General features: G+C 36.1%; 1 protein-coding gene across 4 annotated transcripts; it reads right to left on the bottom strand.

Moving 5' to 3' along the window:
- Positions 1–7,037: 7,037 nt before the first annotated feature.
- On the bottom strand, positions 7,038–24,131 carry Shal (Potassium voltage-gated channel protein Shal). Of its 4 annotated transcripts, none has more exons than XM_089258809.1 (6): positions 23,840–24,130; positions 13,470–15,066; positions 12,947–13,109; positions 12,686–12,874; positions 9,969–10,121; positions 7,038–9,087 (listed from the first exon to the last, which is right to left on the bottom strand). In XM_089258809.1, exons 2-6 carry the CDS (start codon positions 14,582–14,584, stop codon positions 8,992–8,994), a joined length of 1,716 nt encoding a protein of 571 aa, XP_089114935.1. In that variant the 5' UTR covers positions 14,585–15,066; positions 23,840–24,130; the 3' UTR covers positions 7,038–8,991. The 4 variants fall into 4 exon arrangements, with proteins under 4 accessions (XP_089114935.1, XP_017956499.1, XP_017956503.1 ...); XM_018101010.3 differs by having other exon boundaries at positions 23,846–24,130; XM_018101014.3 differs by lacking the exon at positions 9,969–10,121 and having other exon boundaries at positions 23,846–24,131.
- Between the last annotated feature and the right edge of the window lie 32 nt (positions 24,132–24,163).

Raw genomic sequence — 24,163 nt, 5'->3', positions numbered from 1 at the left:
AACAAAAAAAAAAACGTTCACATTTGTGTGTTTAACTGGTTTTTAGCTTGGATTATTTTCTTGGGCTATGGCTGCCAGATACAGGGTGTTGCGGCTGCCAATGGAGCTGAGACTTACCTTATATATTTTATATAAAATGGAAATAAAATTGAAATGAATGAACAAATAAATTGTTAGATATAAATGTTATATATTTTAGTTATATTTTGTTAAGGCAACACCCCGTATGTCCATGGTAACGTTAACTTTTGTTAATTTTAGCTTGCGTACAATATAATTTCAAACATTTTTCACCCGCATTGTTGAAATTTAAAATCAATAGCAATACACACACACGCACATACACAATAGAAAGAGAGAGAGAGAGATAGAGATAGAAAGAGAGAGAGTACCATACACATAAGCTGGAACGCAGTCATTAGGCAGCGTCTTTGAAACAAGTCGCCTGTCTATAGTAGATTCTATAGTATGTATATATACACATGTACACCTTGCCTCACTCACACACACACACACACGCAGAATTCACAATTGTACTTGTCTTTACCTGTGCCTCTCATTTGGCGGGAAATCATAGCCGCAGCGCGCTCTCCAAAGCAAAAGCAAAAACCCGAAAATCAGGCTCAGCTCAGCAGCAGCTCGACAGCAGCAACAGCAGCAGCAGCCGCCGCGATGCCGACGTCAGCGTCTCAAGCACACGGCACAGGTAAGCGATCGGATCATCGTCGTCGTCGGCGTCGTCGTCGTCGTCGTGGGCCACACCAACGCAATTGTGGCTCACACTCACTCACACACACACACACACACGAACACACAGGCGCGCAGACAGACGCTCATTCGCTCGCACACCTTTGCACAGGTAAATCGTTTATATACCTGGCCGCTGCCAGCGTCGGCGTCGCAGCGCCGTCTCAAGAAGCTGATCTGAAGCCCGTTTGTCGCATTTTTACCAAAACTGAATTTAGTTTAGAAGCGTTTGGCGGCGTTGAAGGTGTGTGCAAAAGCGCAATCCGGTGCCGCAGCTCTGGCTCTGGTTCTGGCTCTGGCTCTGGCTCTAGCCTCGGCCTGGCCACCATAGCATACCATAGAGAGCGCTACAGACTCCCGGCTCTATACTATATGGCAACAGAACCATTGACATTACTAACTTTGGGTCGCTTGTCTATGGCAACAACTCTCAAAAAAAAAGATCAAATAAAGAAAAAAAATTATAAATTATCACCAACAACAACAACAACAACGAGAACCGCCGAGAAGGTTTCGCAAGTGTTTCGCAGTTCAAGTGCAGTTACCAAATCGTGTGTCAACACTCAATATATATACATATATATATTCATATAGATGCTATCTACAATTATATATATATATATATGCACAAATATATATATATATATTTAAGATCGAGCAACTGTAACGTTTCCCGAGCAGCTGCCATAATTGAGTGGCGCTTGGAGGGCTCCTCAGGTATGTCATTTGCATTCACAGCTGTTTAATATATGCGAATCGAAATTCCAATACAACAACGTGTACATCCGGCTACCAAATGATCCGTACACGTTTCCAGAATTTTCAAAATCTTCCCCCATCAGCATGATGATCATCGCCTATGCATAGGCAATTTTCTCAGTCGTCCGTCGGGCTCGTGTTCGTCGCATTAAACGTGTTTTAGGGCAGCTATCGGCTGTGTCAGGGCTTCGGCATCGTTTAATATCGGAGAATTGGAAATTTAGAATCGAGAATTGAGAACAGAGAGCTGAGTCGTGAGTTTTGCTAGCTAGGCCTCGACAGTGCCTCGGCCTAATCAAAGTTGCGGCATCTCGGAGTCCACGCATTTGCATATGTCTACACACACACACATACATATCTAACTTCGTATATATAGCTATTGTAGTATATGGCATGATGATATATCGCAACATCTTGATGAGTATTTTATTCTTAGAAACTACCTTAAGCACATAGATGTATATATGTATGTATGTATGTATGTGTATATATATATATATATTTGTCTTGCGGTCAGTCTCCGTCAAAAACACTTCGGCTGAATTTCTCTCCGTCCGTTGCCAGATTTGCGTCATCCGGCTGACAACGTGTACTAGACTAGGTGCGGCTTGTTTGTAGAGCCGCAAAGTGCTGAATTTTAAGCAAATGCTCGCTGGAATATGCAAGACCATTAAAGATGGTCGCCAGAGCAAACAGCAGCGGGCAGCAGCTGGCAATCTCAATTAAAGGCAGGTAGAGACCGAGCTAGTTAGTCGCAGGTAAAACTTGACCAAGAGTGGCGAAATGAAAAAAAAAACTAAACTAAAATAAAATCAAATTTAACCAGAAGGTCATTGAATGCTTGCAGGGAAAGTAAACTTTAATTTAATTTGCTTGAGCAAGGCTGTTTTTCAAGGAAAATTTGACAATTAAATGCGGCTAGGCAGCGCTGGCAGCTGCAAGGCCAACGAGAGTTTGACAGGTAGGATAATTGATTGTCAGGTAAAGCATTCCCAAATCCCAATCCCAAAGCAGGATTTGACATAAAAGATAAATCGAAATCACAGCTCAGACTAAATTTAACTGTAATACAAATATTTCACTCACCTCTGCCTCTGCCGCTGAGCAATTTGACTGGCAAATACTAGTTAGTCGCTGCAACTAGTGGTTGCCTTGGGCCGACTGTCGTCATATGCATTGCACAATTTGATCAAAATGGAGGAAGGCAAAACATAAGAAAACTAAGTAAACTAGTAAAAGAAGAAGTGAAGTAAGACATTTCAGACATTTCAGGCCAGTTTCGTACGTTTTGCAGGCTTTTCAACATTTTCCGCCGCTTTATGTTTCAACGATTATTACAATGAGTGCCGAGTGTGGAGCGGAGTGTGGAATCGAGTCGAGTCGAGTCGAGCGAGGCGCATAATTGTGGGAACCTACGGTTACGGAACGTTCGTCTAGCTAGCAGTAGACAGACATAGGTAAGGCCAGTCAGCCAGCCAGCCAGCCAGTCAGCCACTCAGCCATTCACTTGGCTTACTCACATTTTTGCCGGCGCTATAATGCCAATGCAGCCAAGCGGCAGGCAACTCAGGCGGCCCAAACAACCACCCAACGAACCGAGCGCAGTTCAGTCCACTCTGTCGTCGTATCGTCTTGTCGTTCCAGTTACAGTCACTTGACCAACCGAAACAATAAGAATAAGAAGACGAAAAATGCTGCTACTTTGGTTCGCTGAGACGTTCGGTTTTTGGTCGCGGGCATAATTGTTGATCGTCGTAGCGTGCATATTTATGGGAATATTTTTCCAAACATAAGACGAGACGAGCAGCAACAGCGGCAACAACTACAATGGCAACAACAAAAATCATTGCAGCTCCCCTTAACAGACATCTGTAAATGTATATACATGAGTCGAGTTCTGGACGAACGCGCGCGCGTCCAACTTTGACCTTTTTTTTTATAGTTTTTATTTGTATTTCTTAGTCGGCCTCCCCACTCAGTTGTTGCTGTTGTTGTTTGGCTATGCAAAATGCATAAAAATTCCACGTAGCATTTATCAATGCAATGCGCCAGTCAACGGCGACGCCTGCGCAAAAAGCGGCCGCCGACGATGACGACAGTCGACAGTCGACAGTCGACGCTATCCACAGTCGTGTGGGCGCTACCAACTCGACAAGTTGTCGAGCCGAGAGAACTAGAAAAACCAAAATCCACAAATCGAGTGAATGTATTCAAACCAAAGAGTTGTGAGTGCGCGCGCGAAACTGAAAGGCCCGAAAAATAAATAAAAATAAATCGAATGCAATTGCAGAGAGTCAAAGCAACAGCCAATTTGGATATACAGGGTGCTATGTTGTCTTTGGTTATCTAGCTGTATGAGTGATAAATAACGTCATAAAGCTAGCTTACCGAAGTTAATATTAGTGTCTGCTCGACGTGACAAAACAGTGCGTATACTAGATATCGATTGAACATGCAAGTGAGTAAATGTTTTTATATACACCTCTCTCTCTCTCTCGAAAACTCTCTCCCTCTGATTTATTGCTGCTTTTGATCACAAAAATTTGTATTTAATGAGTAACTGGCTACAAAATTAACACAGCAATACAATAAACAATAAACAATAAACAGTAAACAGCAACGGCCTTTGCTTATGGCTAACAAAAATTTAAGTTTCAATTTAAAGCCTTTTTTTACATACTCTTTTAATGACGTAGCTAATGAGCAGCTGATTTGCTGAAATCGATATGACCAGCACACACATTAATAAATACATACATACATATGAATGTATATGTACATATATTTAGATTACTAACTGCAGCATTGAATATCGCATTTGCCGCAACGAACTGGATGGAAGATCTCTTGGCCATGGAAGACGCTGCCAAAGAGAAAACCGCGAATTAACTTTATGCGCGCACTTTACACTTGAGGCGTTAAATGGGCCAAGGTCTTCAGATAATGCTGTATTTAAGTAGCTGCTGGCCTTAATGTTTATAATAAAAGACGACAGCGAAATTGTTGTATGGTGTGTAAAAGAGGTTGAACAGCTTCGTAAATCATATTTTTCATGTGAACCAGCAATACCTTAAATTACATTTGAGTTATTAAGCATAATAAGTGTAGAAATAAGATTTTATTTTGAATTTATCTAAACTCAACAGAAATGTATTTCTGTTGAACAGAATAAATAGAAGTAAATTTAAAGTAAATTTTATTTCAAAAATATTTAAGTGAAATAGGAATTAAAACAGGCATACCTACATAGAATAAAACTTCATAAAATCATGCAAAATATAAAATATACATACATATTTGTATTTTAAAATATTATTTAATTTAGTGCGAATTTAACCTAAATATCTAATTTATAGCGCCGTTTGTATAGAAAATATGTATATGCTGACCATATTCTCTGTGAGATCAGCGCATAGTTATAAATTAAAGGAGTAATGTAATCTAAAATACATTAAAATTATAAAATAAACATAAATATTGCAATTAGCAAAAACAGGAAATATTGCTGCATAGATGGAAAAAACTAAGCTGAACAGTCTTAAATGTCAATACTGTAAATATACTGAACGATTTCACTGGGCTTTAATTTATTTATAGTTCTTGTATATAAAAATCTATAGGTTATAATAAGAAAGAAAAAATATATGATAACCGAAGCTATAAAATAAAAGTAAGAGTACTTTGGTCAGATATGCCGGACTAACAAATACCCGGATTACCGTGACGAGCAGCGATTACAGCAGAACAGAGTCATAGAATGAGCACTATATTGAATGAGTGTATATATAGAATATTACAGATTGTGTTGAGGCATTAGTGTAGAGTGCTAAAAGTGATTTTATTTGTCACTGGTTAATCATAAACAACACGTTCAAGTGGAACAGCGAATAGAGCAGTCAGCGGATGAACCACAAAGGTTAAATCTTGTAAATAACTAACATCTGCAATAGACAAAAAAATAGTAAATGTGTGGACTAATTGAGTAAACTAAATTATAACTGTTTATCAATTGATATAAGTTTAAATTAATACAAAATAATTGGCCCATTGCAACAAAGTTAAGCAGTTCGTGATAAAATGAAGCCTCTAATTGAATGTTTTCCTAGCTACAGACAGACTGACGAAAGGTAAGATAAAACATGCGAACATATTGACGAGCAAAAAGGAGAAAAGCGCGAAAATGACATGCCGTGTTGCTACCCTTAAAAAAAAACATACACACAATTTAAAGTACAATAAATATATTTTTATCAACTATACAAAAATTTATATTTTAAGTATATGTGCAGGGACCGTAACAATTATAATTTTTATAGAAGAAATTTAAAAATAAAAATTTGTTTTTAATAGTTAAAAAAATATATAATTTTTATTCTTATAACACAAATAAAAAAAATATTTTTTACAGATCAGTTTTTATATACAAATCAAATCATAACTCTTATTATTATTATTATATTATTTATTATTATTTTTTTATTATAAAAATTAAAAAAAAAAAGTGTTATTGTTTTATTATATAAATAAAAATTAAGTGTTAAAGTTGAACATAAAAGTTTAGCTTAAATATCTCTTGAGGCAAAAAACTATAAAAATAAATATTTAAAAAATATATGTGTATTTATATAAATATCTGATGGTTTTTATGGACATGCCTAATGCATAAACTTTAAGAGTACTAAATAAGCAAAAATCTAACTTTCAATATACTGGAAAATGCTCAAATTTCAACAGACATATTTTTCCCTATTATTAACAAAGAATTATATTATAAATTTACAAATATATATTGTAATGAGCTGAAAGCCACGTTGTATTGGCCAACACTTTTGGAATATGATTATAGTCAATCAATGGTTGCCTTCACAGCTGACTGGACTAAAGACCTATGCTAAGCCTGAGAGCAAGTAAATATATACACACACACACACCATGACTAAGCCAGACGCATGCAAATGAATCTGGCCATATATGTAGATATGAGTGTGTGTGAAGCTGGCAATAAAGCGCAACATCTGTGCAGTATGGCTAAAACAAATTATAGCCGCTGATATTCAATATGTAGGTAAGCAAGCAAGTAAGTAAGTAAGTATATAAGTAAACGTAACCAAACGACCCTACTATATCATAAAAAACTGAAAAACAAAAACAAATAAAACTGAGAGAAAAAGCACACGCTCTACACAAACAGCAGCGAGTGTTATCTGTAAATATATACATATACAATATACAGATATATATGTATATGTATGTATGTTTGTAGATGCATGCATAGATACTTATATTTAGTATAGATCTCCCAGCTAGTTTTATATAGCAGATGATGTATGATGGGAATTTCCGTTAGTTTCAGCGCTCTCTCTCAACAATTTCGATCTGTCTGTCTCCAAGTCAATAAATGGTAAATGAATAATACTCGCGCCTTTTGTTGTTGTGGAAGTAAACAGATTTCATTATTTATTATATTATTAATTTTGTTTTGTTTTTGTTTTTGTTTTTGTTTTTATATATAGTTTTTGTTGTTGTCGTCGTTTTTGTTTTGTTTGTTGTTCTGTTTAGACACAGAGCCATGGCAGAGTGTGTTTAGGTGTCGTAATTCGAATTAAATATCACTAAAAATCAAAACAGAATTTCATTAGATTAGATTTAGATTTCATTTTTGTTTCTTTGTTCTTTTAGAATATCGCTACAGGATTTGGCTCTAGTGGCCAAAACTTGTTTAATTTTAATTTTTTGTTTCCTTCTTGTTTTTTGTTTTTTCATTTGTTGTAAATTTACTTTCAAGTTTTGTTAACTAAACTCATCATATTTAATATTTTTGCATTGGATTCGTTTGAAGTTGATTTTGGTTAGGTTTTATTAACAATATTTTTGGTTGTTTTTCTTTTTTCCATTTAAACTAAATTTCGAGAACTTAGGCTATTAGAAATAAATGCTAAAAATACAATTCAAAAAGTCAACACCATAATTATAATAATCATAATAATTGTAATAATAATCATAATAAATTTATTATACATACATACAAGCTCAATTATTTCTTTATATATTATTTGTAATTTGTTTTAAGTATATTAAACTAATTTTAAATGTTTGATTTGGTTTAATTTATAATTAAGTTTAATTTAATTTTTACTTTGAGTTTGTTAGAATTTGCTAAGATTTTTAGGTTTGTTATTCTTTTAATGTATTTTTAATGCTTTCAATTAAAAGCCTCGCCTACATACACACACATACATACACAGTTAAATAGTTTACTAACTTAATTCTTTGGAAGAAAGTTTTTTCGAAATACATTTTGATTTGTTCATTGAAATTGTTTCTAAAAATTAAAGGAGAGTTGACTGAACTGAAACCTTTTTGGGTCTATATGCGTATAAAAAAGAAATTCCAACGGGCTGATTGAATAATTATTATTATTATTAGGAGACTCATTCATTGAGCTAAAGTCGCGTCCTTCAGGGACTTGGAAGAAATTATACAAGAGATAGGGAGAGTGACTGAGAGAGAGAGAGAGAGAGAATTGAACATTATACTGACTAAACTACGGACCTTTTAAAAAATATTTGAAATTTATTTATAATATATTTTTTTATAATATTTACTCTTTGTTTTTGTTTTTTCGTTTTTAATAATTAAATAGTTCATTTGGTTTTTGATACTACACACATCGTTTTCTTGTTTTCTTCTTTTCTTTAGTTTTTCCTATTCTTTTTTTGTTTTGTTTTTTTTTTTTTTTTAGTTTTTTGGACCCAATGCAACTTGCTTGAGTGAGTATTCAATTAAATTTTTTATCAATCTATATTCGCAATGCTATTTAATTTGTATTATTGCCCGCTTAAAAACATACACAGTAAATTCCTCTAAAATGCGTCTGTTTCGGTTGTTTGTTTTTGGTTTTTGTTTTTGTTGTTGTCTTCTTGTCACCTATATAAAGTAAATAGTGTTGCATATTATATTTATTATTATTTGGTTGTTATATTTATTAACGGGGTCTCGCTAATCAAATCCGACTTTGCCGACTTCGCAATTAAGTGTACTGTGTCTCATTATCTTTCTCTATTTGTATGTATATATGTATATATATATATATAACTATGTATATATGCTCTATGTATATGTTTACCCATTCTTATGTGCAGCTTATGTATTGTTGTTTTAGTTTTTTATTTATTATTACATTTTACACATGCAGATGTTGTTGTTGTTTTGTTGGTGTTTTTGCAAAATTGAATGAAATTATTTTGCATTGAACTCGAAAATCAAATTTTAGAGAGTTGCTTTAGTTTTTCTTTTTGTTAGATTACATTTGTTATTTTTCGTTATCTTTTGTTTTTGTCTACAACAATTTCAATACTTTTTCTTTTCTTTTAGTTTTGTTTTGTTTTGTTTTGTGGTTTAAAAACTTTTCAAGTTAGTCTAAACGTAAACATAAACGTAAATTAGCTTCAGCTTCTTCAGCATTGAACATAACCCACTGCTGGCTCAGAAGGATGCCTCCACCAGGTAGGTGCCATCCATTGGCTGATTGTTTTGGCTATTTTGAGCATTGCTGGCAGCTGGCATGTACTTGCCGCAGGCCTGTAAATTAGAGAAAACCATTATTAATTATTTCTAAGGTCAAGACGATGTAATAGGACTCTGCAAAATATTGTCAATATTAGTATTATTGTTATATTATATGAAGTATCTACAAAGTTGGTTTGTTTACATTGGCGCTGAAAAGTAGGCAACGTTTTTGTTAAGAGGAACCATTTTATTTATCTCCCATTAACTAGAAGTTGTTTAATCTTTTTCCAAGTGCTACATCTGATAGCTATACCTTAAATACAAAATTTTGAAGGGCTGAACTTTTTTATACCAAATTTTCTATAAAAAATCGTAGTACATTACCAAAATTTAACACAAACAAATTTCTGCAATTCAAATAGAATTTTTGCATGATAAAATTTTATTAATCTATATAAAAGAATTTTTGTGTTAGCATTTCAGCGCAATATTGTAATAAATTTATGATTCTGTCAGACAACCGTTCCTATTTGTAACGCACCCCAAGGACTTACGTTTCCTGATAACCTTTTGCCTATTTTGCGCACACCCTAAAAGCATGCAACACTTTATCACAATGTATTCACATTGCGCGCTGTTAACAAAAATGTAGCATGCTTTTAGGCCGAGTCGTTATATTAATGCGTGTTTAATTCTTATTTTATTGTATTGTTGGGTAGAAATAGTGTAGATGATTGTAAACACACAAACAAAAGTAACAAACATCTAAGTACTTAGGGTTAAAAAATAGTTTTGCACCCACCTGCAATTGAAATACATTAACATACACGCACGCACACACACACACGCATAGGCACAGACAGGCTCACGCACACAATCACAGTTAAACAAACTGTCACACAACATAAAATAGTTAAGAGGATATTTAGTATGTACAGTTGTTGATGACTTACCTGATAACGCTGCGAACAACAGCGGCCGCAGCAGGATTGCAATAGGCCTGCAGCGCTGTTTGTCGAGTGGGCGGGACTAGCCATCGGCGAGGGCGAGCCCGGTCGCTTTGGCTGGCCATTATAGGGTATTTCTAACTCGACAAATTCACGATCCTTTTAGATTTGAGCATTTGAGTGTGAGTACCAGAAGAATTTTACAAAGAGAAACGTAGAATACATAGAGTACAATGTTTGGATTTACTTTTTTCTTTTGTTGCTTTTCTTTTTTGTTATACAATTCGACACAAATATACAGAAAGGAGTTAGGATGTTAAGCCAGGTTGAGATATAAACACTCTCAAACACACACACAGAGACAGACAGACGAAACACAAACACAGGATTGAATAATATATATATTTAGTAATTATAAATACTTATAGAGAAGGTTTAGTCAAAACAACAATCAGAACAATAAAGCTGGGTAGGGTACAAAAAAATTGTCAAACATCAGAACGCTTAAATGTACATTAAAAGTGAGAAAGAGAAGGTGGGAGGGAGGGGATTTGTTATTCGGCACCTAAGCAATGACAATTTTACAATAACACAATAAGAACTGTTTGTTTTTTTTTGGTTTTGTTTTTGTTTTGTTTTTTGTTAGTCAGCCAAGTGGTTTAACAGGGCGAGGGCCAAGTGCTTAGCGCGGCGAGCGGGCAGCAGAACGAGCATGAGGCAGCAAAGGGAGAGGGAAAGTGTTTTTTCTTTTTTTTGCTTTTTGTTTTTGTTATCAAAGCAAGCACGAGCGAGCGACATTTCGGTGCGTTTTCAGATAGCGATTTAAAACGCGCGTGATTTGGTTTTATGTTCGTGTAGTTAGATTTGATTGATTAGATTTGTTGATTGATTTGATTTGTTTATTTTATTTACTGTAATAGAGCACTCAGTAAACATTTTATGGAAAACGGAGAATGAAATTAGTAATTTTTAAATAAATTTCAAAGGCATAGTATAGGCTTAAGCTGATAACTTTATGATATGTACTTTGTATTATAATAAACTATTATCTCTAAGATATCTAGGGTTACTCAAGTCTTTAAAGGTAAGGAAACTTTAGATCATCTGTAGTGAAATTCATTGACTGCTGTTCAAACAGAAATGATATCGTTTGTTTTCTATCAGTTTAAATTCCATTAAATATACTCTACGCTAAACAGTCCGTCTAAACTTTTAAAAATGCCCAAATGGTACTTTAATCATATTCAAAGCTCTCTCTATAAGCATGCCATTTAATACTAAGTAATCTTCAATTTGAATCAATAATCATTCAATGCTATTGCTATTCTATAAATAAAACATACTTAAATTCAATAATGGAAATGCCCCCATACCAATTCCATATCACTTTACAGTTTCAATCAGCAAATCTTTGCATATATTTTAGACCATTTTGTGGGCGCTCTTTGATTTTGGATTGTGGAAATTCTCAAATATTTTTCTTTAATGCTCTTGATTTTATTTAGTTTCAGTTGCGTTTTGTTTTAGTGTTGACAGCCATCGGATTGCGCTGTTTCAGATCTTTTTTTATGGCATTCGCTGCTGGGCGTCTCTTCAAGCATTATATTATCCAATATTATTCAATAATTACCAATTAAAAGAACTTAAAGAAATATTAAGCTAAAATAGAACAGAGCGCATAGCTTTCAGCACAAACCGTTTGCTGCTTTAACCAAACATTTAAAAAATCAAAAATCCAAAATAATAATAAACATTAAAATGAAATTGCAACACATAAATGAGAGTAAGAGAGATAGCTAGAGCAAGAGAGCTAAGGAAAGAGAAGAACAGAACATAAACTACAAAACCGAAAGCACTTACTTTTCCAAGACTATATATTATTTACTTTACGATTTTCTTTTATATATGTATATGGAAGTCACAGATATATACATATCTATTTTCTGGATTTCATGAGATTTAATTCGATTGATTTTTAAATAGAAATTTATTTTGAGGCGCCCGTTTGCTAGTTAACTTAAGTAAACCAAATCCCAAATGCAACATGTGATAAACGTGAAATAAAAACTTAAACGAAAACACAATATGGCACATTTATATATAATATATACTTATATTGATTTATATTGAATATACAAATGTACAAAAATCATAATCAAGAATTTTGCACACATCAAATGCTGAAGTTTTTGTTCTTATATTTTTGTTTTGTTTTAATATTTATATGCATGTATGTGTGTATGTTTGTTTGTTGTGTATATGTACGAAGTATTTGATTAACGAGCACGCACAAGATTTCTGAACTCTGGCACAGCAAATCCTCTACAACTATCAAATGAATTTGTGTTTAGTGCAGTCGCAGTTGTTGCTACTGTTGTTGCTGTAGTTGTTGTTGTTGCTGTTCTTGTAGTTGTTGTTATGGTTGTGGTTGCTGTTGCTGTTCTAGTGGTTGTGTCGCTTGTCATTGCTTGCCTAAAGAGCAGAAGGCAAAGGTGCGAATTTTGGACTACTAGAAAGATATTCAAATGTTGCTACATCTGTCGAAAAGAGAACACACAGAGAAACGAAACAAAGATGTCTGATAAATCAACATGTAAATCAAAAGGAAGAATAACAACATAGAAAATGATAAGGAAAGCAAATGACGACGAGAACCCAAACGATGTACGTTTGCCTTGGATGCCCTGCAAACAATATATTGCCAACACATTAGGTATACGCACCGTTGTCTTTTCGAGACACCGCAACAGATGATGATGCTGCAGCTCAAAGATATCCTCATCCCTATAATTGTCATCCAGCTCAATGCCAGACTCTTGTGCTGCCCAACGTGCCTCCGCCGCCTTCTTCTTGTTGACGAAAGCAGCGCCAGATGAGGCCTTCGCAATGCGAATGCGCGCCAGCCGAGCTTTCTGCAAGTGTTCAAATCATGAATTAATAAAATATTGATAGAGAAGTGTATAGACCGAGAGTGTTTGACATACCCGCTGCGCTTTGCGCTTATCCGCACGCTGGTTTTGATGATAAATTCTACTAAAGTTCGATACAATAACAGGTACAGGTAAGGCGATGACCAGCACTCCGCTGAGCGAGCAAACACCACCAACTATTTTGCCAGCTATTGTCTCCGGCACCATGTCACCATAGCTAAGTTGTGGTAGAGAGTAAAGAACAAATAAATTAAGGCGAAATTATCTATAATAAATTGCCTAAAAAACGCACTAAAAATTATGCTAATTTAAGTATAAAGAGAAATTTCCGTACTATGGCAAAAATATATGTAATTTTTGGTACTTAACTAGTATTTTTTGCAAACTTTTTTAAGGATTTTTAAGAAAGGATTTTTTTCAAAGTTAAGTTGGCTGCGCTTTCATTTTAAAAAGTTCACAGGCATGCCATTTTGAGTAAACTCAATAAAACGGCTATGCAAATGTATTATGAATAAATAATTAAACGAAAATTATAATGTACTCAAAGTTTTGTTTATATTTTTCATCAATTACTTACCCCAACGTCGTCATTGTGACAATGGTGTACCAGAAGGCCGCCGGTATCGATGTGAAATTTGTGCCATTTACATTTTTCTCGGCATAGAACATGACCGTGGCAAATATGATAATGGCCATGGCCAGCGAAAAGACAAGGAAGCCCAGCTCACTGGCGCATGACTTGAGCGTATAGCCGAGGATGCGCAGACCCTGCGAGTGGCGGGAGAATTTGAAGATGCGAAAAACGCGGAACACACGCAACGTCACAAAGGCGCCGCTGACATCGTCGTTGTCCGTGATGCCCAGGCCAATGTAGTAGGGCATAATGGCCACCACATCGATGATGCTCATCACGCTGCGCACAAACTTGCAGCGATCGGGCGCCGCAAACAGACGCAACAGATATTCGGCGGTGAAGATCATCACACAGGCGGTGTCTAAGCAAAAGAACACAATTTTGTAGCGCTCGCCGCAGGGCAAAGTGCCGGCACGTCCTGGCCGATGGCCGCAGGGCACCGTCTCCACCACGTTGGCCATGACGGAGACGGCTATGAAGAAGCCTGTTACATAGTAGAAGACCAGAGCACTGGTCGATGTGTGCGGATTCTCGAAGGCACGCCACATCTTCTGGCGTATGTTGGTTAGCTGCTGCAGATTCTGATCTCCATTCTCCGACAGCTTGTCATCCATGAGGCGTTCGGCGTTCTCGCGCTTGCGATCGCGATAATCCTCATAACAGCAATCACCGATGACATCTGGCAGGATGCCAAAGAAGGCCAATTCCTCGTCGTAGCTGGTGAGGCATTCGTGTTTCGGATAATGCAATTTCCCGGTGCGATAATAGTTAAGTATGTGCCGAAATATATCCGGATCCCGATCAAAGAAATACTCTTTGCAATCCTCATCATAGAAAAACTCACGCTCATTCGAGCCGAGCAGCGTATCTGGATACTTTTCGAGTGTATTGCGCCAGGTCTCAAAGCGTCGCCCGGACACATTTATCAGTAGCTTCTCATCGTCCGTTTTACGGCGATCCTTCGGCATCGGAGGCGGTGGCAATGGATGCGTAGCTATCGGCACCCAACCGATGGCCGCCGCCCGTGCAAAGGGCAGCCAAGCGGCGACCGAGGCCATACTGTGTGGTGGAATGTTTCAGTGTCCCAAGACGATGCCGGGGTGGGACGGGGAGGTGATATCGAGGTAATCAGCGGTCAATGGATACGTCTCTCTCTCTCTCTCTTTTCTCTCCCTCTCTCCTCTCTTTATATGTATCTGTTAAAGTGCAGCGCTATTTGTTAATATTTATAATTTGGCTCACTTGGACTTAGTTCTAGTTAAAGCTTTCACACTTAACGGCAGCTTGCTTTCTTTTAGGCTTATTTAATTTGGATATAGTTTTCTATCATCAACTTCCTGGGGCTGATTCAGTTTTGTATTCTTAGTTTTCCACGAAGGCTTTACATGTTGCTTTATTATTATTGTTGTCTTGTTGCTATTTGCAGCTGCTTGCCACGCATTTCTTTATTGCTTAAACGTATTGCTGTCATTTTCGCTTTTGTTTTTGTGTTGTGTACGCCGGGGATATGGAAAACTTGATGGTTCTATACGCTGCACCACTGCAAATCGCCAAAAAGCAAAGAGGAGGAAATAACAAAACAAACAATTAGTAAGAAAAGCCACAAAAGTCATTTACACATATTTTAAGCGATTGGCCTGCCCACACGATGGCATACATTAGCCTGAGTCGGAGTGAAATTTAGATTATAGCCACCCATAGCGACGCCCACGCACAGTGGGGCCAAATGGGAATGCGACACGCAATAAACAAAAATGTAATTTCAATTATTCATGTGCAGTAAATGCATAAGCTATTTATTTATAGAAATGCCAGCAAATAAACTAAAGTACAGTAGACACACGTTGTCGTAGATGTGGAAATAGAGAATCTTAAAAATAAACTTTGTCCGATAGCATACTGAATGGATATTGTTTCAATAGGTGAATATGTAGATAAAAAATATTTATTTTAATTAAAAATATATAATATCAACATTAATATTAATTAATTACAAAAAACTCAAGCGTAATACCCTTTCTAGGCTAAATTCTAAAGAACAAAAGTTTAATTTTTAGCCTAAGGTTAATGACCGCGACTTGAACTGCGTACAAATAGAGAATGTTTGCTTAATTTTTGGAGGCGCAACAAATAAAATCTTTCCATTCCACTTTAATGCATTCCACTTTTATAAAGTAAATTTTGGATTTTAATTACACATTAAAAATGTTTTAAAGACTCCATTCAAAATAATGGATTTGCCCAAAGAATTTCCTATAAACAATAAGCACATGTTCAACAATAGATGGCGCCATACACATAGCATGTACGAATTTTATGAAAATTACCACAAAAACATTTCTGGTTGTAAAATTTTTGGAATTTCCGGTTCTAAATGCGTTTGAATCCTATCATAAAACTTGAAGATTTTTCAAAATATATATTCGAGTTTGTTTACCCCATGTGCCCATGTGCGAAGCAGAGTTTTCACCTAATCCTACTAATAATGATTCAATGGCCTAAATGCAGCCGGCATTCAATAACCAAGTTGTTATCTAAACATTTAAACGAGCCGCCTCCAGCTGGCCCCAGTACATAAGCAGATATTGATAGAGATAGACAGATACAGATACAGATACAGATACAGAAACAGATACAGATACACATTCGAGTACTTGCCCAAAAGTTTTTGGGTGATTTTAATGAGTCTCTTGTACTTCCCCACAGACAAATTGAGGGACGGACGAATGGACAGACTGAACGAGCAATCGACCCATCGACCCAACTGGCTTCCATCTGTCTGAGTGCGTGGGTGTATGGTTTGGCTTCTGTGTGTGTGTGTGTGTGTGTGTGGGCGTTGGGTGCTTGATGGCTTGGTACTTGCTGTGGCTGCTGCCTTGCCGCACACAATTTGTAGCAACAATTTATGTGCATTTCTATACAGTTAACATCCGTAACGGTCCCAAAGTCATTTTGCAACAACAATTAAATTTTAGGCATTAAGCGTAACATCTCATATACCAAAACCAAAGGCATCGCCACCCCCATCTCATTATATCTAGCACTCGCGCTCTCTCTCTCTCTCTCTCTCGCTCTCACTCTGTTATTTGTCTTTAGCCAGTTGACTAAAAGTCATTTGTTTCCATAAATGTCACATTTCTGGCGTGCTCTTGAAGTCTATATAATGTGTTTCTTTGATTTATATAATATTTACGAGCATGACTGGCACGATAGTTGTTAGCATTTAATAGATGGCGGGTCGATATGCACAGTATTATATACATATACATATATAAATACATTCGTATGTATATATCATATATATTAATGTATGTATATATGTCTAGCAAAAGTGTTTGCATATTTATGGGCGCTGTCAAATGGATTATGAATCAGATTATTAATGCAAACCAAGGTGTTTCAGTTTATGTCTTTGGTGAACGGTTCGCCCATAACAAAAAGCCATTAGATGTTATTAGCCATTTGATGGCTGTCAGAAGGGCTCAGGCTATACAAGTTGCCAATAGGATAGCTAAGGTGATATCGGATTCATAATATATGTACATTTATATACTTAACTATGTGAACTATAAAAAGAAGTCAAGATGGCAACAGTAGAAAGGATTTTATATTAAAGTGAAAATTGTGGAAATATATTAACTATAAATGCATTGCTAGAAAATCAATATAGCAATATAGCATATAGTCTGTTTTATTTAATACCAAATAGATTTATATAGTTCATATGTTTATATCAATATGAAAACTTTGTTTATTATATATGAAATAGTTATGAAATAGTCAAATATATGTATGTGCATTTTATATTTATTTATATTATTGATTTATATATTTACGGATAAATCGAATTGACTGCAAATGCTTGAAAACTTGATCAAATTTTAGGATAACCCAATTTTATTAAGACATAATTTGTTTAATTTTTAAAAATATATAATAATATTTTTTTACTGCTGTTATTTTTATAATACAATATATAAGATATTATGAAAGCTTAACGCTTCATATAAAATATTGTATATATCATTTCGACAGCTGAGATAAATTGAGAGCAACAACTCTTGCTATAGAATTTCTACAAGCAATACAATTACCGATAATACAATAATGTTTGCCTTCAGATCAAAGCTGCTGACTTTGTAGCGCCTCTGTACATTGGATAAACTAATAAAGTAATTGCATTTCATAGTTTACGTTATGGCTGGGGATGTTGGCAGCTGAAAGTGTCTAGTCGCCACCTGGTTATCACTCAAAATCAGCACACATGAGAGTACACACCAGCCACACAGAGAGAGAGAGAAAGACACTCGCATACTCATGCACACACAGACGCACTTCAATTTATAAGCTGGCACACTCTTCAAACAGTGAACAGACTATATCGACTTTTAGACTGACAGTTCTGTACACACACTTCAGCTTTGGCTCACTACCTCAACGCTTCAATCAAATCGAACTAGATAGTGGGTTGGGTGGTGCTTCTCTCGCACCACCACCACCAGCAGCAGCAGCAGCCAATGTGTCGGCCCTTAATGTTTTAATGCCACATTATCCTATCAACAATTTTGCTGGCTCGCATAGAGAGATCGACCTTGCTTTCGGCTAGTGTGCCCAAATGGAAATCAATCAATGCCGTTTGCTTTGCTCTTCCATTGGATGTTGACGTCGTCTTTGCTGACGTCGCTGACTGAGGCGCCCAACAACAACAACAACAGCAACAACAACAGCAGCAGCTAGAATTGACGTGTGCGTGTTGTGCGCCATCAAAATAAATTGTCAAACATCAAATGGCTGGAAAAATAATCCCAGCAGCCCAAAAACAAAACAACAACAACAACAGCACCTAACTGTGGAACCTGTAGGGCCGCACACTTCCGTTGGCTAAACAAAGGCGCCACATGTCCTCCTGTTCCAAGCTTCATTAATTATTTGCATAGCTTATTTAAGCCAACTCTGGGCTTGGCACTGCTATTTTCTATTGTTGGACGTCGCCTAATTATTTGTTTTTGTTGCCGTTGCTATTCCTGACGCTGCTATTAGCCTATTCAGATTGTGCGTCTCAAGGTTAGAGTAATTTTCGCATTGCAGCCACTGAGAGAACAACAATAAGCAGCGTCGTCTCATAATGATGCACATTCATCCATTCACAGCTCGCGTAAAAAAACCAAACATTGTATACAATTTGTCTTTCAGTCGTTTGGCAGCTGCCCTTGCGCAAAAATAAAATAAAAAGTGAAATAGAAAGAACGAAAATATAATATGATATAGTTGTCTCTGGTTGGGGTGATTGACTTGTGCTTGGGCTTTGCTATGGCCACACAACATAAACATTTCAGTTGGTCAATGCAAGATTTTTCATTCATATTGCATATGTAAAATATTTCAATTGTAAACAAAAATTTCAAAATATTAAAAACAAAAAAATTATATACAGTGCTTTAAATCTTTAATAGCATATTATGATATATGTGAAAAAAGGGAATATTTCAGTAAAATATTAATATTAAATATACAAATTTAAATAGAAAAAAAAATAAATGAATAAAATAAAATATAATGAAAGAAAAACAAAAATGAAAGGAAATAAATAATTAAAATAAAAAAGGAAAATTAAATAATAAAAATATTATTCATACATTTTATTTATTTATCATTATATATAAATATATTATTTATATTTTAATTTTGTATAATATTCTTCAAACATCATTTTAGACGATTAACAAAAAATAATTTATTTATATGTATATAAAAATGAACATAAACTTATTAAATCGAATTTTCCTGATATATTCCATTTTATTTATTTATTTATGAGGTTAAAAATGAATAGGCAATATTTTCACATGATTTTAAATGATCCATAAACGCTCATTAAAGAGTAATTCAATAATGAATTATTTAATAATTAACATTCTAATTGCCAATATGGAATAAATATACTGTTTGCTCGATATGAAATGCGCATTTGCCGCTTTGTAATAATAATTTTAATACTTAAATAAACAACGGAATTTCCATTCATTGCAGTTTAAATGCCAAATTGTTTGTATGCTTATAGACTCGTGTAAATAAATATGTATAATTGCGAAAATTTTCCCATTTCCATTTACTTTGCGAAATATCATCAATTAAAGATTCAAGAACATATGTATTTCAAGTACGGAAGTATTTGGTAAACAATTTCCTTTTCATAAATATTCGCAGCTTTTGCAAAATAATAAAAATCCGACAGCTATATAAATAAAGTGTATTCACAATTCGTTTGAGTACTTATCTGAACGTTACTATAATTTGCATAATTTCGTGTTACTTTTTGTTTTATATTTTTCGCCCTTTCTTCATACTCATTTACGAAAATGAAATGAGTATATTGGTTTTATCCATTTTATATCTGCTTGTATATATAATATGTAACATGATCCGCCCACTAGAGACACGCCAAGTCGGAGGATACATTGTCCGGTATCTCAGAAGCCAGAAGTCGTAACGCTGGATGCAGAAATTTGGAATGTATACTCGTGGCTATACATACAAGCGGCTCTATCTACGCGCATTGGGCAAAGCCGGTAACTTGTACAGCTTTGGAATTAGAAATTTAACTACTACAATATTGCTTGGGTCCTCCATTGATATACACAAACAATATATATATAAATAAATATACGAAAAAATGGATCTGGCAATGTTTGGGTTGTGAATGAGTACTTTTCAGTCGGTAACTCCCGATTACAATATTCTTGCTTGCTTGTTTGCAATTTTGTTTATTGTTGAGAGCTGCTCAGCCCATGACCAGAAAACACCTACCCTACCCTACGCTGGCTGGTAGCTAGCTTTGTTAGTTAATGTACAAAATACACGTAAAATCTACGGAAATCCTGTGCATTTTTTGCGACGAACCCAATTACGAGCCTTATTATGAGTTGACTTTTGCGCCAAGACTAAAGCTTTCTCTCGTTCTCTCATACACCGCCTTTCTCTCTCTCACTCCCTCTCTCTCTCTCTCTGATTCATTCTCACGCACGCTCCCTTGTGGCAGCAAATTTCTGATTTTAGACGCCGGAACCGCCAAAAAATTTGCAAATATTTTATAATAGAGCAAGAGAAAGGAAAGAAAGAACGAAAGAAAGTCGATGGGACATTTGCAGAGAAACTGAAGATGCTCTCGTCTCATAAACGCATTTTAATGCCTGTGCATTCTCATTTTGTATTTTTATGGACAATACGTTAACAATGTTTACATTTAGTTGTGTTCTATATTTAAACAATAACAGCACAATCACACACATACGCACACTTATATACACACACATACCCGCTGCTGCTGCTTCTGCCTTTAGTATATTTTGTTTACAAGCAATTTTTGTATGTTTTAATCTTTTTTTTTTTTTTGAGGTTTGCGTTGGCGGCATTAGAAAGCCAAAACTATTGAAAATTACCAAATGCAGGCATAGGCCACAGAGAGCAGCCAAAGGGAGAGCCGAGAGGCGAGCCGAGTCTGCGCCTGCCCAGAGGCCCCAAGGGGACAGAGGCGGGCATTCTGTATGTGGGTGGATAATTTGGTTTGGGTCGCTAGGCGGCGGTATTCCTTTCTTTTTTTTATTTATTTTACTTTCTTTTTTTGTGTGTGTGTGTGTGTGTGACTCGAGTTGGTCTTCGTCGTTGTCGTCTTCGTTGTCGGCTCAAGATTAAAACCGTTTGCGCTGTATTCTGTCTTTTATAATTTTTGGGTTCGGGCTGCTGCTGCTGCTGCTTAAGAGATGCTTATGTATCCATTTCCCAGCAGCCCAACAACTGAATTGAGCTGGGGCATGTACGGCCTGCTTGCTGTGCGAATATTGAAAAACTTGGCCCATTGAGGGTATTAAGAATGTTGATTTATCATTTACAACGGCAACAAATGACAATTTCAAGTAAGGAGAGCCCAAATTGATGGGCTAAGCCCAATAAACCGCAATCTATGACTATTGATTGATGCCAGAGGCATGTTTAATGAATAATTCCAAGCAAATGAATGATATGAATAAAATACTATATTTCCCCCCATTAAAATTCCCAATAAGTAATTTGATCTAATTTATAATATGAGTAGCTTGAATTATTAATTGGACAGAAAACAATACGATTACAATTAAATTTGGCCACACAAATGAAATTAAATCTTGTCCAACTGTGCGTATGCTTATTATTAAGTTCAGGCATTGCGCATACGTCATGTTGTGCAAGGATAACGCAATTTAATATTTAAATTGCGTGCGCCACAGAGACCCACACGGACACCCACATTCGGCAATCAGAAGATGAGAAATGCTCCCACTTGCAAGGCCAAAACGAAGCGCTGGTCATGTGCAAGCTACTGTCTCTAACGGTAAACTGTGTGCCATTCAAATTAATTGCAAAGCTCATAAAAAGCGTAACGACTTCGCAAGCAGAGAGCGAGAGCGGTTGAGAGGATGTGAAAGGGCGGGTGAGAGAGAAAGAGTTATCAGTGAAACGCATCAGCAGTCCCGAAAAACTTTTCGGTCGCATTTAACGCGCCACTGAGGAGATGACGCTCGAAGGCGGAACGAAAGCAAACGGAAAACCTAACCGAAACAGAAACGTGCAAGTGACCCCAGCTCGGCTAATATGCAGGATGTGTTGTAGCTGGCGTAATTTATGTAGGCCCGCTAAGCCTCTTAAGCGTAAAATGTGATTATATCTGCAAGTAATCACACATATTGCTCAGACTCGCAGATTGTGTATACGCAGCGTATGCCAGGGCTGCCTTTTCTAGCTCTGATTGAACAAATTTAACGAACAACCCAATCAAAATAAACTGTTTTGCTGTTGTTTTTATTAAATGTATGGCAAAAGTAGTATAAAGTCATAAGAATGAATCAACCATAGCGAATAGATGATTATAAGGGAAACATGTTTACATTATGTAGCATAATTATTGCTTTGCTCTGCTTGCTTTGCATATGCGAACTCAAATAATTACTAATCAAGGCTAGACCACAAATATTTGTAAACATTTCAAGCCAAAACAAACGCAATTTGCAAAGAATTATATATAAAGTATTGGAAAATTTAAAAAATAATAAAAACATTAAATGATAATAACTTATTTTTAAGGTGATTTCATGATAAGTTGTGTATGGATCTGCTTTGATAAGAATAGAGTATGTCAAAGTCTTAAAACATCCTTGAAAACTAGCGCGAAACCAAGGCACAATTTAAAGCTGCTAAGGGATGTGCATCACTGGCACAACAACAATGCAGCATGGCCGCAGCAGCAGCTGCTGTGCATCAAGCGCGTCATAAACGCGCGCACACACACATACATCAAGATACGTAGCTGCACGTGCATGCAGGCCATATAACAACTGCAAGTGGTATACAGATGCCCGTGTATGCGTGAGTGTGTGTGTGTGCATTAAAATGGTTTTGTTGTTGCGCCAAAAACCAAGCCAAGGCTTTTTCGCACATTTGCACCAGCAAATGGACTGTTTGGACTTAGATGCTGCTGCTGCTGCTGCTTACTGATTGCTGCTGCTGCGGCTGCTGCTGCTGATACTGTGCGCTCTTTCTCTCCTACAGACGACCTTCACTTTCACACACAGAGAGCGCACAACACAGCCGCCGCGGCCGTCAACGTTAGCTTTTGTTGAATGACTTTGTGCTGCTCAATGCTCAATGCATATACAAAATTAAATCCGGCTATACATTAATTAGGCCAACAACTTGTTGTTGTTGCTACTTTTAGTTGGAATCCAATTCCGTTTCACTTCGAAATTCTTTAAATTATTACCATCAACATCATTTTTTATGTACAAGGACAATTTTGTATTCCTTTTCGTTTCTTGTTGTTCTTGTAGGTGTTCCTATAAGAGACGACACGAAACAGTCGTCTCGTCGTGCAACAACAAGAGCAACAACAACATTTGCGCGGATACACACATTTTCACAAATCAAAAAAGCAAACGAATGTTGCCACACACACACACACACACACATACACACTAACACGCACGCACATACACATACACACTAAAACCACCCATCCACCCACACACACACACAGTCGCTTTTTGAAAAAAAAGTCGCTCACACAAATAGCGCGTCTAATTTTCATTATTATGGATTTTCCGCTTCAATCTGTTTGATTAAGCAATTAATTTATTAATATTTGAATAGCAATTTGTTATTATTGTTGCTATTGTTGTTTTCTAATGATAGTGTCTGTGGTCATTGTTATGCCACACACATACATACATACACTCACGCATACACACACAGGCAAATACACGCGCTTACAACCAGGCACTTACACTTACATTCATGTATATTTATATATGTGTGAGTGTGCGTGTGTAGTTTACATTTTTACACTTGCTCTCGTTTTAGCTCTTTTCCCACTGCCCGCACATTTTTGCCTAACGCTTTTGGCTTTTATTTTTACACTATTTTTTGCACATTTCCTTTTCAGCGTTTGCTTGCAATTTGGAATTTTTTCTTTTTTTTTTCTGCTCTCTTTTTATTTCTTTACTTAGATATTCCTGCACGCACGATTTCCAAAAGTCCCGTTGCGTTCAAACGTTCTCGACAAACTGAAAGAACGGAAAGTGAAAAGCGCGCAGTAGCACCAGCAGCAG

The sequence above is a fragment of the Drosophila navojoa genome, chromosome 4 (genome assembly GCF_054131105.1).
Source record: "Drosophila navojoa isolate 15081-1374.11 chromosome 4, UAZ_NAV_1.0, whole genome shotgun sequence".
Classification (NCBI taxonomy): Eukaryota; Metazoa; Arthropoda; class Insecta; order Diptera; family Drosophilidae; genus Drosophila; species Drosophila navojoa.
The sequence above is the reverse complement of the archived record's forward strand: the minus strand, read 5'-3'. Positions and strand labels throughout refer to the sequence as shown.